The sequence below is a fragment of the Megalopta genalis genome, chromosome 6 (assembly GCF_051020955.1).
Source record: "Megalopta genalis isolate 19385.01 chromosome 6, iyMegGena1_principal, whole genome shotgun sequence".
NCBI classification, from domain to species: Eukaryota; Metazoa; Arthropoda; class Insecta; order Hymenoptera; family Halictidae; genus Megalopta; species Megalopta genalis.
In genome coordinates, this window is record NC_135018.1 from 17,947,586 (window position 1) to 17,962,309 (window position 14,724).

The following is a 14,724-nucleotide window of genomic DNA, read 5'->3' on the forward strand; positions in this document are numbered from 1 at the left end:
GTATATAATAGTATATAATTATATATAATATATATAATAGTAATAATATAAAAAATAATAAAATAAAAATAATATAAAATAATATAAAAGTATAAAAGACCAAAACTATTTATTTCCAGTTTACACACTGCCAAGTCCAGACTGTTTTTCAGACGAAGAGAAATATTTTTACTGAAAATTTTTCTACCAAATATAGAGAAGAGATACTCATTTGTTTTAATTAAAACTTCGTTGATATATTTTCATCAAAACAATCGTGCCTATTCTTCCAATGTTTCCTGCCAGATTTTACGGTTTCATTGATTTCTGCCGCGTGTATGGCGGCGTTGGACCGTTAAGGGTTAATAAAATTATTCTCAAATTAGTGACAAATTCATGGAATTATATTTAAAACGTTGCGAAGCATGCACAAATATTTTAGCCTCGCTTGAAAGGTAGAAAAGGCACGCGATGTTCCAAATATTTAAAAATTGAAAAGTTACGAATTAGTAGACGAGACATTTTACTTAATTACAAAAGGCACGCGATGTTCCAAATATTTTAAAATTGAAAAGTTACGAATTAGTAGACGAGACATTTTACTTAATTACAAAAGGCACGCGATGTTCCAAATATTTTAAAATTGAAAAGTTACGAATTAGTAGACGAGACATTTTACTTAATTACCGCAGTTCATTCGTTGATCGACGCTCTACACTGTTCTAAACGCTTTGCATAACGATCTTCTTCTTCGCGAATACGTTAACAAAATCGTAATTCTATATTTCCGATGACGAAGCTTCCCATAAACCCATTGGAAAGAACGTCCACGGATCGGGCATCGCGTGACCAATTAAATGGAAAAGAATTCGCGATACGTGGCCGCTTGTGTTCGGCGAAGCAAGAAGTCCGGCAAGAGGGAAAAACGCGACCGAAATGTTTCGTATTTGGCGATTGCTCTCGTTAATATTCGCAGCGTGGCCGACGCGGAGCCGAGCCGGGCCGAGCCGAGAGACGCTTCTTAGTGGGCCAGGGCTCCGCGAAATTCGTCGGCCAGGGCTGGGCCTTTGTCGCAGCGTGTCAAGAAAGAAGAAAGAGGAAAGAAAGGACAGGCAGGAGAGCTGCGGAGCAGGCGAGACCGGGCGCACAACGAAAACGACAGAAGAAAAAAACGAGGAAGAAAAGGGAAAGGGGGAGGGGAGCCGGCCAGCGGCTTTACGAATCGAAAGAACGAAAGGGACGGAGCGATCTTCCAAAAGAGAAATGCGTGGGAATTGAACCATGTGGCCCGAGGAGGACTGGTTCGCGAAATATCGCATTGCGAAACTGCAAGCGCACCCACAACCGGCCGTTCACAAACGCGTAGTTGCAGAGCCGAGGCGGCCACCGCGGTTTCATTCTTGCCGCGAGCGACTACCAATGTCTTCCGACTTACTAGCATATTTTTAACACTAAACCACGGTATATATATATATATATATATATATATATATATATGGTATTATATATATATATATATTATAATAATATATATATTAATATATATTAATATATTATAATAATATATATAATAATATATATATATTATACCACGGTCAGAATGACCGATTTTTTATTTTACGATACTACAAACTTTGGAGACCTCTTCGTGGAAAATGATCTTTATATATATATATGATAGTGATATTTATATATATACCGTGGTTTAGTGTTAAAAATATGCTATAAAAAATAAATATGCTATATATATATATCAGAATGACCGATTTTTTATTTTACGATACTACAAACTTTGGAGACTTCTTCGCGGAAAATGATCGAATAAATTATATTATTGAAACAAGTCTTATAATTAAAACTTTACAAAATCCAAATGAATTCTATCTTTTCACTCTTATGAGTCAATGCACGCTAATCACCATTACAGTTTGGTTTAGTGTTATTCGGTTGGTTTAGTGTCAAGCGTGTATTAGCATAATAAGCATAATAATAAATGCATAATTAGCATTTATTTTAAGCATATTTTTAATAAACTAGTATTTCACTTCTAGTAGTTTTCGAAACTCAGAAAGTCTCGAGTTTGCGGAACTTCGTGCCATTTTTGTGATTCGAAACACTCGAAAGTCAGGTAAATAAAAATTTGTGTAAATAACTTAAGAGAATATTGAATATTTATTAATATATTCTCTTAAGAGAATATATTATATTTATTTTTATTTAACTAATAATAATCGAATCGAGCATACGGTTACGATTTAGATGTTTAGTTTAGTCGATTAGTATAGTTTATATCGACGAAAAATTAAATTATTATATTTAGTATTCTACAACGTAATAACTACATCTAATGTTCAGCTGATTACATTCGATAAATAATTTGATTTTCTCAAAATAGTTCGTCAAGATTTTAATTCTTCTTCTTCTTAGGAACAAAAAAGTCTCGATACCTCAAATTTCGGATTCGATTTTCGCGAATCTAAAGATCAGATTCATTTTTAGCATTTTTAATACTTCTATCTCTAATATTTTTATTATTTTGTATACGTGCGAAACGAAACAAATGAACAACACACAATTGCTTTCTTTACACGCTACATACTTCTCTCTATAATGAAAGATATGTATAATTTTTTGTCTACATTGAACGAACTATTAGAAGTGTCATCAAGCCACAGTCGCGAAAATTGCAGTATTTTATTTAAATAAATTGAAGTGGGAAAGTCAAGTTGCCAAGTGTACTCCAAAACAAACCAAAGACACAGTAATAGTCAGCGCACAGTAACCGGCTGCACTACACTAGTTTTAACCCCTTAACGCAGTTTTTTTTTAAAAATCCGGCCCAAAAAAAATCTATTTTTTGGTGTAGAATTTTGATATACTGCGCTTTTGTTCCACGGAAAAAGGCTATATTTTATTCTTGAATAAATAAGTGTTATAGCTTACAATCCCATTTAAATGATAAATATCAATAAAACGATCTTTTTTTTGCTTTCACATTGTTATTTTCAATTCTCGATTATACTCGAGCGCGAAAAATTGAAAAATTATAGCAGCATAAAATACAACGCCACCGCTCGAATTATCTCGAGTGTGTGCACAGTTTAGCCACAGTTTAGCGCGCTCGAATTAACTCGAGCGTACAAGTTAAGGCGTTAATATTTTTCCTATTTCGTATTTCACATTGATACATTTATGTTGATTCGAACCGCAACTAATTTTGCCTCGTTTCAAGCGACAATCACAATCGCGAGCGCAGAAAATCCGCCTGGCAACGCGATAGCTTCGAGAAACTCTGACGCGAGAGCGCGGCGAGAGAGCGAGAGAGAGAAAGAGAGAGCGCTAGGCTCCCTAAGATAGGAAAGATGCGCAGTCACTCGACGATCTCAATGAAGTAATAACGGCAATCACACACACACACACGCGCACACACACACACACACACACACACAGCTGATAGTCGCGTCGTCGTCGGCGCGAACCGTATAAGGAGAATCTGAACGGTCAGTGTCACACGGTTGGACCATGGACGACACCGGGGACAAACGATTCGAGCATTCCGACATGACTAGGCATACGCGCGCCGGCGATCCGACCAGTCTAGTTTAGCGGCGTGGGATCGGACAACGACTTTCACATGCTAAAATTAGTCGGACAAACGCCGCGCGACAATTCGTAAAAGCAGAGCCGCCACCGGCATCCTCGCCGATGCTCACCGACGACAACGACGACGACCAACGAGATATTCGCTTATCGATGCGAGACCACCACGGGGCCAAGTGTAACAGGTTACCGTTTCCGGTCCACGTGTCAGCCTTAGTAGGAGCGACATCCTGTTAAGGACTCGTCGTCGTCGGTCATCGACGCTACGGCGACACTCTGCTGGACGCGAACGGGCAGCCACCGAATCGCACGGTGAGCCGATTCCGATTGATCTAGCCGCCAATTATCCTACTTCGAGTTTAAACCGATAACTGGCCGTGGTCCTCGAAGCTTATTACTCGCGGCACACGATCGATCGATCGGCGCTAAACCCGCCGCACGGTGGGCCGGATCGAAGATTTCAGTGACTTTTTGACACAAAAACCTCATTTTCTCATATCGATGTCCAGTCAATTTTTATTGCTTGTTAAATATCAATTACCCTCGAAAGTGGAAATATTAATAAAAATGATCATAAATTGTAGATAGATACGACGATTTAAAGTTGAACGTTTTGAACGCTACATTTCACGCCAAAAAATATGCTTCTTCTCCTCGCAACGACCTGACGAACCTAATTAATTTTTCTTTCTTTGCTTTCTTTTTTAACATTAGGAAGATCCAGCCCATTGTGCGCCGTGTCGGTCGAAACGAGCGATCTTGCAATTTCTGTTTCGCGAAATCTTTGAAATTATGAATGTTCCTGCGGGAAATTTAATTTAGCGCGACGTTGTACGATTAATTGTCGCGAAGGAAAACTGAAATATTAGGTCTACCGGAAAGTTCTGTGCGTTTTTGAATTGAAATATAACACGATTTTCATACATTTAATAATATTTATTGTAGAATATACTTTCCATCCAGCGTGATGGCAACTTGTAAATGCCATTTTTAAAAAATGATTTATTTTTAGAGGCGAAGAACTCGACTAGTGCTTGGTTGACATCAGCTTCGGTTTTGAATTCTTTTTCCTGTAAAAAGTTTTGCAAAGAGAGAAACAAGTGATAATCGGAGGGTGCTAGGTCTGGGGAGTATGGTGGATGCGACAGAATTTCCCAGCCTGGCTCTGCGATTTTCTGACGAGTCGCCAAAGCAGCATGTGGCCTGGCATTATCATCGGTATCCATGTTTTCACGATCGCGTCTCACTTAACCCTTTGCACTCGAAGTTTTTTTTGAGTCATATTACCAGCAACTCGAAGCCATTTTAGTGAAAAGATCATATTCACATGTAAGTTCATGATATAAGCATTAAAAGAAAAGTCATCGTTGTATGTTATTATTTTTTTAATTGTTTATGGATACAAACGTCATTTGTCACCAACAGCGAAACATCCTATAACTAATTTTTACGATTTGTTGAAAACTGAAAATTATTTGCATTGTCTCCGTAGCGGAGCCCTCGAGTTTGAAGACAAATTTTAAATGGCTCCGCTCCGGAGCCCTCGAATGCAAAGGGTTAATAATGACACGAGACATCTTTGTTTCAGTTTATTTAGGAGAGTACACGTGTGTAAATGCAATGATAAAGAGAGATAGTCGTATATGTCTCAAATCAACATGTGCATATGGATTGAAACTCGAAGTGACACTATCGGACAGAACTTTCCGGTAGACCTAATACAAGAACGATGATTCAAAATGACTACAATGACGCGATTTTAGATCGAAAGAAAGAGCATGGTTAGACGAAATTTATATTCAAATTCGAGTTTAGCACAGAAAATGTTCGTGGGCGAGACTCGTCATTTTCACTCATTTTCAGCTAAGAGACGATCGAGTGAATTTCTTGTACGGGTTTAATATTGCGACGAAAATGGAGAAGAGCCTAAATACATTCAGTCTCGTCGCTTTTATAAAGCAACTCGCGTTAATCACCTTCGGTGCTCGGTAGAGGTTTAGCGTTAAGACGGCAGAAAGAATTGTAGAGATCGTTCGTTCGGTACAATTGTTTCGTCGAGAGAAAATCCAGTTTCAAGAATACGGTTCGTCGACGCGAAGCATCGCTGCTCGTAAACGAGAACAATCCTGTAGATGAAGAATGCAGAATGATGAATGAAGGAGCGTGAGCTATGAATGCAGCTGAACGAGGGTACGTACTATCTCTGCGACGATGCGGATTCCGTCATCGATAATCTCAATTGCAAAAGTGCGGCATAAGAATCAGTTTTTGTGTAAGCTCGACACTTTTTGCATCGATCCGAGATCCTACATTACGCATATACACAGGGTGCCCCGAAAATGTCTCGCAATCCGGAAATGGGAGGTTCCTGAGGTCATTTGAAACAACTTTTTCCTTTGCGAAAATTTTCTCCGAGGCACCGTTAACGAGTTATCAACGAAAAACAGTGACCAATGAGAGGCGAGCTCGACTAGCGCGCGGCGGCCCAGCCAACGAGTGCACGGAGCCCAATTCCGCTCATTGGCTCGGCTGTCTCGCGCCATATGATCACGCCTCTGATTGGACGCCGTTTTTCGTTTAATAACTCGTAAACGAGGCCGCGGATTGCATTTTCGCTAAGGAAAAAGTTGCTTCAAATGACTTCAGAAATCCCCTACTTTCGGATTGTGGGACACCCTGTATATGTATACAGTATCTTACAATATCTACAGCCCGGATAATCGGAGCAGAGCAATCGTTGCTGTCGAGGAAAAGATGTCGCGAGGTGATTTCATCTACGAACAATGAACGTACCGGAAAGAGATGCAATGAAATTTATTTAACACCTCGGTGCAACGTCTTTTCCTCTTCGTACGTGCAAATCAAAGTTGTGTCGTTCGCATTCCGACGATTCGATTGACCCTACGAATTCGTGTCGCCGACAAAAGAATGCTTCGTCTCTATGTTATTCGTTTTGTCGGGTCGATCGATTGGAAAGTAAGAAAGAATCGAACAAGCCGATAGAAATTTGAAGGGTCGATCGAGTGCTACGTAGAATAAATGGAGGGAACGATGTAGTGTTCGAGGTGAGCATCGATTCTTCCTCCAGCACAGGTATCTTATTGGAGGAAGCACTACGGATGCATCGTTTATGGCGTATATAAGCGACTAATATGCTTTGTACTATCGATACGCTGCTCGACTTCGAGCGACTCTTGCCGAATCCAGTGGGATCCCGCTTCGATCCTGCGCTACGATCTACGTATAAACGATTCGGAAGCCGATCGGTTGCAGTCCATTTTTCTTTGAAAATTTATCGTAGGATCTTCCGCACACTGAATCAATACAGTCGATTTCTTCGTAAACAAACGGCAGATAGCGTTAAACAAAATTGTTCGGTGGGAATTGTTTCCCCTAAAAAGATATTAACATTTTTCCTTCGTTTCTCTTCCGGTTGAATTCGTTCCATCAATTTGCCTTACAATCAAAATTCTGCTCGCGTTATTAGTGGCAGTTATTTTTGTTTTACAGCTGATTTGCAAAATCCTTATTTATCTCAACTTTATGGTTAATGGGCTTACACCGATCGACTTCCGAGTCGACCATATGTACATACGTCGACAAATACAGGGTGTCCCAAAAATGTCTCGCAATTCGAAAGTGGCGGGTTCCTCGGGTCATTTGAAGCAACTTTTTCCTTTACAAAAATTTTCTCCGAGGCATCGTTAACGAGTTATTAACGAAGAACACTGACCAATGAGAGGCGAGCTCGGCTGGCGCGAGGCGATCGAGCCAATGAGCGGAACTGGGCTTCCGTGCGCTGGTTGGCTGGGCCGTCTCGCGTCAGCCGTACTCGATTCTTATTGGTCGCTGTTTTTCGTTGATAACTCGTTAACGGTGCCTCGGAGAACATTTTTGTAAAGGAAAAAGCTGCTTCAAATGATCCGAGGAACCCGCCATTTCCGGATTGCGAGACATTTTCGGGGCACCCTGTTATTGCGGAATACCTTGAGCGATCGCGCACGAGTGCTAATCAGGGTGGCTACGCGAAGGAAACCGACCGTTCAAACGCTTTGAAAAGTACGCGAAAATCGATGGAACGATGATCGACGAAGGAACGTTCCTGGATCGAGAAGAATGGTCACCCCGATGGCACTCGAGCGCGGATGACGAGATGGCTCTCGATATAAGAGAAAAGAAATGGAAAAGAAGGAAACTCGTTACTCACCTTGGAGAGTTTCTCGCCCTCGTGGTGCGGCAGCAAGGTCCTCAGCGACTGGAAACCGGCGTTGATGCTCTGCATCCGACGTCGTTCGTTACTGTTGGCGATTTCTCGCCGTATTCGCTTCTCTTGCTCCATGTGGCTGCGCGGTGTAACGCGGCCGACGTTGCTGGTACTATTCCCGTTGCTCAACGCAACGTTTTGACCAGCAACACGGCGTGATATTGCACCGTTGCTCTTCGACTGATGATGCTGTTGTGGCTGTTGTTGCTCCTGCGAATCAACGATCTCAGCGACCGTGGTCACCGAGTCCTCCTCTATCGGGCCGATACCTCTGCAACAGATCAACGATCCGAGTCAGGCCCACTCCTCTCGCTTTTTTCGATCTAAATACACTCCGCGCGCACGCCATTCGAAGTAAATTTTTCCGTAACCCAAATGCAATCTGCGGCTTTGTTCACAAGTTATTAACGAAAAACCCTGACCAACGAGGGGCGCGAGGCGGACGAGCCGATGAGCCAGCCGAGCTCGCCTGTTATTGCTCAGAGTGTTTTTCATTAATAACTCGTGAACAAAGCCGCAGATTGCATTTGCGCCAAGGAAAAATTTACTTCGAATGGCCTCGGGAACCTCTCGTTTATCGATTGCGAATGGCTTTCGGGCACCCGTATATGAGTACAGCAATGTCTCCCTGATTGACGCTCAGATTGTCCACTAAAATGGATAATTTGGGAAGAAGAGATACGATTATTCGAGCCTTGCGGTTTATTTTTATAGTTATAAATTGTCCACAATTATAAAAACGAGCGGCAGGGCTCGAATAATCGTATCTCCTCTTTCCAAATCGTCCATTTTTGCCGAGCGTCAATTAGAGAGACATTACTGTAAAAATTATGAAATAATCGAATCTCTTCGCACTTTCCGAATAATATGAATTGACCGACGACGATCTTCGCCGCCGTTCTCGGCCAATAGCGATCGAGTGCCGCGGCAGTTGGGCAGCTAATAAGGGTGTGGGGGTGGGGGGAATATAAGCTCAAAGGCGCCGTCTTGTCGCGCGAGGACTATACGTTGTTCCGCGTACAGTAATGTCTCCCTTACTGACGCTCAGATTGTCCACTAGAATGGATAATTTGGGAAGAGGAGATACGATTAGTCGAGCCTTGCGGCTCGTTTTTATAATTGTGGACAATTTCTAACTATAAAAATAAACCGTATAATCGTATAATCGTATCTCCTCTTCCCAAATCGTCCACTTTTCTGCGCAATCTGACCGTCAATTAGAGAGACATTACTGTATCATGTTTTTCAATCGTATCGTGTCGGTTTCTCGCGTTCGCAGTGTACAACAACATCGTCACCATGGTCCGGACGAGACAACGTTGCCCACCGTAACGAAAGTGTCGCATCATCTTGTTAAGAGGAAAACGTTTGTCGCTGGAAATTCCGCGACACCGTTTATTAATTAATCTCTCCACTCCAAGGGAGAACAAACGGAAGGGGATGACAAACGGTTCGCGGGGGAAAAAAGGTTTTGAATATCTTTAAACGACGAACGAGGAGATGGTCGCGACGGGAATATGATGGCGGACGCATTCATTTGACAGAGCGTGCGACAAGAGGCGGGTGTAGCGGTCTCTTGAAAAGCATTTTGGCGCGAGCGGCAAAGAGATCCCGAAAATCAAAGAGACGAGATGCGAGAGGGCCCGGCGTCGAGAGGCGTCGCGACGACCAACGTCCTCCCGCGTGCGACCGTATCACGACCATGGATTTCGCCGGGGTTTTTTTGTTCGATGCGCGGCATTGTATATTTGATTTACAGATACGGGAGGAGCATAGAAAACCGGCAAATATAAATAACCATTCCTGGTTCGTCGGCCTGTTTGTCCGTACATCTGTCGGTCCGGTCCCGTCCCGTCCCGTCCCGTCCCGTTGGTCCAGTCCGTATCCCAAGGGCTTTTAAGGAAATTGAAAGCGTCGAGCCGTTTGTTTCATGGATCTACACGGCCGTCCACGAGTTATCACCGGATAAACTACCGGTCAATGAAGCAAGACGTCATTGTCGTTCTGTGGTCAGCCTACCGAACGGTCGAACTGCACGCAATTCCAGCCTGCCTAGAGTTATTCCACCTATTCGAACCGTTTTTACGAGCCTCTGTTCTACCGTTTAACCTTTTGCGGTTTCGATTACTTTCGTTTTTCATCGGGGCACGTACCGGAGGCGGTATTTGTTCTGCTGCCTCGAACAAAAACCATTTCGCCGGTATGTGTATGTCAAGCAAGAAGCTTGGTTGTTCTATTGCGGAGAAATGGAACCTCCCGAAATCGGAACTATTAACCCTTAACCGAACCAATGCCGCCATACGAGCGGTATTGTACTTTACTTACTGGGTCCAATGCCGCGCATACGGCGGCAAGAACCGATTTATTATTTTTATTGCTGTGATCGTTGTTACATGGTCTAGTAACGCGTTAAATATTGTGTCATGTCATTTTTACCCTGAATATATAACAATAAATTCTCATTAAAATATAAATATTTACTTTTCTAGGCTTGATTTAAAACTGTTTAGTATATTATATATAATAATATTTAGTATATATGTAGTGACCACAGTTTCTTTCCGTATGAAAAATAGCTTGGACCTGGCGGGAAGTAAGCATGTGTTACAATAAAAATTACGCAAAGTTTAAATACGTGCGGTCTCACAATTTTTATGCAACGAGACGAATCTGTTCGTTTTAATGGCTCGGTACGGTTAACGTTAAATCGCAACGAAATGCATCGTACAATGAAATATTCATTTCTCTGCCATGGAGCGCGAGGTAGTCGAAGTCACAATGACTACCAGGAATCTTGTCCCGACTACTTTTTAATTGTTGCGTCGGAGCAAAGAGTATTCCCGGCGGAAGGCTTTCGGACGAAAGAATGTCCGCCGCTCGAAAAGAAGGAACGCGACAGGAAACATCTGGTAAAATTACAGGGAAGAAACACTCGGGCGACGCCGGAGGGGCCAGGGGAAAGATCAGGATGGCGGATGTGAAATGAGTCAGTGGGGAAAGACCGTGACCTTGCGGCCTGCTCGCCGAACATTCGTTCAACGCGTGCCGATAATGCTGCCAGAATATTCGTCTACGTATGTAACGCATACCTATCGAACACATTACGCTGCGCGCACATATTGGGTTGGCAACTAAGTAATTGCCGATTTTATCAGTGAAATAAAAAATTTTTTTTTACTTGGAACGAAGTTCAATCTGTAATGTATTTTCCATTTTGTTCGATGACCTTTCGCCATCTCTCCGACAACTTGAAAATTCCACGCTCGTAGAAAGTCTGATCCTTTTCGGCCAAAAACTGAGTTAAGTGAGATTTTACAGCGTCATCATCGTTAACAGTTTTACCACGAAGGGAGTTGTCAGGGATCGAAATAAGTGGTAATCCGATGGCGCGAGATCAGGGCTATATGGTGGGTGTAACAACAATTCCCAACCAATATCCATCAATTTTTGCCGAGTGGACAAAGACGTGTGCGGCCTAGCATTGTCCTGCTGGAAAATGACGCCTTTACGATCGACCAATTCTGGTCGCTTTTCCTTGACCGATGCATTCAATTTGTCCAGTTGCTAACATTCACGGATAATAAAAAATAACAATAATAATAATAATAATAATAATTTTATAATATAATTATAATATATATAATATATATAATAATATATATATTATTATAATTATAATATTATATTATTATATATAATTATAATTATAATATTATAATATTATATTATTATATATTATAATATTGTATTATATTATATATTATAATATCATATATTATATTATTATATTATAATATTGTATTATATTATATATTATAATATTTATAAAATAAAATGGTAGTGAAAGACATCTCTATAACTGAAATCGGCAATTACTCAGTTGCCAACCCAATATATTATCAAAACCTCCTCGTTGAGACTGAAGCTAATCCTTTTATTGGTTTCAATATTAACACTATGCCGTCCGGTGGCAGCACGCTGGTGCCATGCAAAAACTATCTGTTGTGTGCCGATGGTACCACTTTGGTGCCATTTTAGAAAACTGAAATAACATTTGAACTATATTTCTTGGGTGTTAAAAAAGTCAGCAAGCTAACTATAGCATTGTGGTCGCTTTTCCTTGACCGTTGCATTCAATTTGTCCAGTTGCTAACATTCACGGATTACAAAAAATAACATAATAATAATAATAATTTTATAATATAACATTTACGGGCATCATAAAAATGGGAGTGAGAGACATCTATAACTGAAATCGGCAATTACTTAGTTGCCAACCCAATATTTACGATTCACGCGACCGAATATTGCTCAATTTTCGGATCCACGATCGTTGATCTATTTGTACCAGTTTCACGCGACGAGCCAACAATTTGTCTCGTCGTCCGTTAACACGTTCAGCGCCACGTCGTTCAAATATGGGCGACACTAATTTTTGACCAATTGAAAATTCACTTTCATTGTAATATATTCGAACAAACTGAATTTGACTAGAATGTCTCGGATGCGAAGGAGTTCTAATATCATCCACTATGATAAATTTTAACTTTCTAGTTTCGATTCGATTAATTAGATTGCTTCGATTTTGTAGGAATTTTAGTGGTCGATTGTGGGCACCGAATGTGTTAAAACGGCCGTATTTATTAGCTGAATAATCTACCACGATCAACAATGATCGGTTCCGTATTTTACGATTCGAAAAATTTTCGACACTTTTTCGTGGGAGATGCTTGAACATATTGTATTATCGTAGCAAGTTTTATAATAGAAACTTTCTAACATCTTTGTTGGTATAACACGTTTGCGAACAGTGCAAATATGAACGAGCTGCAAAAATAGACAGACGATTTATTCTTAACACTAAACCAACCGACCTGTAACGATGATTAACATGCATTGACTCATAAGATTGAAAAGATAGAATTCATTTGGATTTTGTAAAGTTTCAATTATGAGACTTGTTTCAATAATATAATTTATTCAATCATTTTCCACGAAGAAGTCTCCAAAGTTTGTAGTATCGTAAAATTAAAAAAACGGTCATTTTGACCGTGGTAGGTTTAGTGTTAAATCATTACGTTAAAGTACATAATAAATGACAATAAAGTGCATAATAAATGCTCGACATTGTGGCTTATCAATTTGAATGTTGCAGCATTTTGCATCGCAATGAAAATGAACGGTGTAGCATTCACGTCCGCGAACGTGTCTGGTACGTACTCTAATGGATTTTCCCATGAATAAATAAATGAATAAAAGAATCTAAAACAAATTCGTTCTTCTCTCGCTTTTCCGAGACAATGCGCATCGGTCGCTGTTACTGTCAGGCAGGTCTGTAGCGTGTCAAAGACTACGTCTCCATCCTGCGAGTCGGGGTTCTACTCGCCCCCTCTACTCGCGAGGGTAGAAATAGAAATTTTCGAGAGGAAACCGGCAGAGAGTCTAAATAGCCTACTCGGAACGAAATTCTCGGGAAGCGCGTAGGGCTTGGTTGGCTACAAACGTTCCGAGAATTCGAAGCTATTGGACCGGCTTGCTCTCGGAGTATCCCAGAGAGTATCGGATAAGGACCACGTGGTCTAATGGAATTCCACATGGCATTCTCTCGTCGAACGGATACATTGGATCAGCTGGTACGCCAACGACCGGATGGTCGACTGTGACGTCAGCTTGTTGGATACCCGCTGAGAGCTCGAATCAGAACCGCGGAAGTAGGTCGTCTAAGTAGGTGGCTGGTAGAGCTGCCTTCCTCCTTTTCATCGTGGTCCCGATACATTCCCCTTTCACAGGGGTAAACATAATCTCTGGTTAACGAGCCGGACCGTTAATCGGTGCGAAATATTCAGAAGCGGCCCCGTTCGCGATAATCGGAACGGAATCTCGAACTGCAGAGGAGATCGTCGGTGCAGCCTGAAAAAGAGCTTCCGATGCTCGTTTTTTGGCTAGGACAGTCGCCGAGAACTACCATGAATGGGACAAATCGTTGTCTCGACATTGTGAATCCTTCTATAATAAAAAGTATGCTCGTTTTATGAGTCTATTATGCGCATCCAATCGCACCTAATTCGAAGTCGCTGTTAGTTAATATATAATAATATAATAATTAATTTAATAATAATTTATAATAATAATAATAATAATAATATATAATAATAATAATATAATAATAATAATAATAATAATAATAATAATATATATATAATAATTAATTTCTTTTATGCTCGAAAGTACTATTTTTCATTCCTTTGTTTCTCGTGACGTTGTAGACAGTTAGTTTTGATCGAGTTTCTACTTATTGCATTCGATCGTGTCTTTATTTATTGTAGTAATTAGACGAGTTAAATATTTGATGTTGAAGTGAAGTTTACGAATGGGAACACGCAGAATAAACGAAGAGATACTTTCGTTCAGAAATTTTGCTCAATTTTGTACGGTTTCTTTTTATCGAAAGCATTACTCTTTGTCGCAAAATACGAAAAAACGTGATATCATCCAAAGGTGTAAAAAGATTTATGTAATTTAAAATTAGTATATAATATTATGCGTACTTTTACAACGAATAAGAGAACGATACTGAAAAGATTAATACGGATGTCCCATTCAACGCGATCCATCGATGAATGGGGGAAGAAATGAACTTTTTAAACAAATTAAAACTAAAGGATATTAACTAATATTATAATATTATATACTAATTAATATACTAATATTATAATATTATATACTAATTAATATACTAATATTATAATATTATAATATTAACTAATAGGAGAACCTTATTGACACTATGCATTTTTATAGTAAAAAAAACTGATCTTTCAATCATTTCCTTTTCCTGTATACCGTTAGGTAATTAAGTATGAAATGCATAGATTTTATAG

At 40.3% G+C, this 14,724-nt stretch overlaps 1 protein-coding gene across 2 annotated transcripts in view; it reads right to left on the reverse strand.

Moving 5' to 3' along the window:
- crp (transcription factor cropped) overlaps nt 1–14,724 on the reverse strand; it is a 216,983-nt gene that overhangs the window by 178,043 nt on the left and 24,216 nt on the right. For both annotated transcript variants that reach the window (XM_076522972.1, XM_076522973.1), the window contains exon 2: nt 7,787–8,114. In XM_076522972.1, the coding sequence (XP_076379087.1) occupies nt 7,787–8,114 (328 nt within the window). The remainder of the gene's footprint in view (nt 1–7,786; nt 8,115–14,724) is intronic.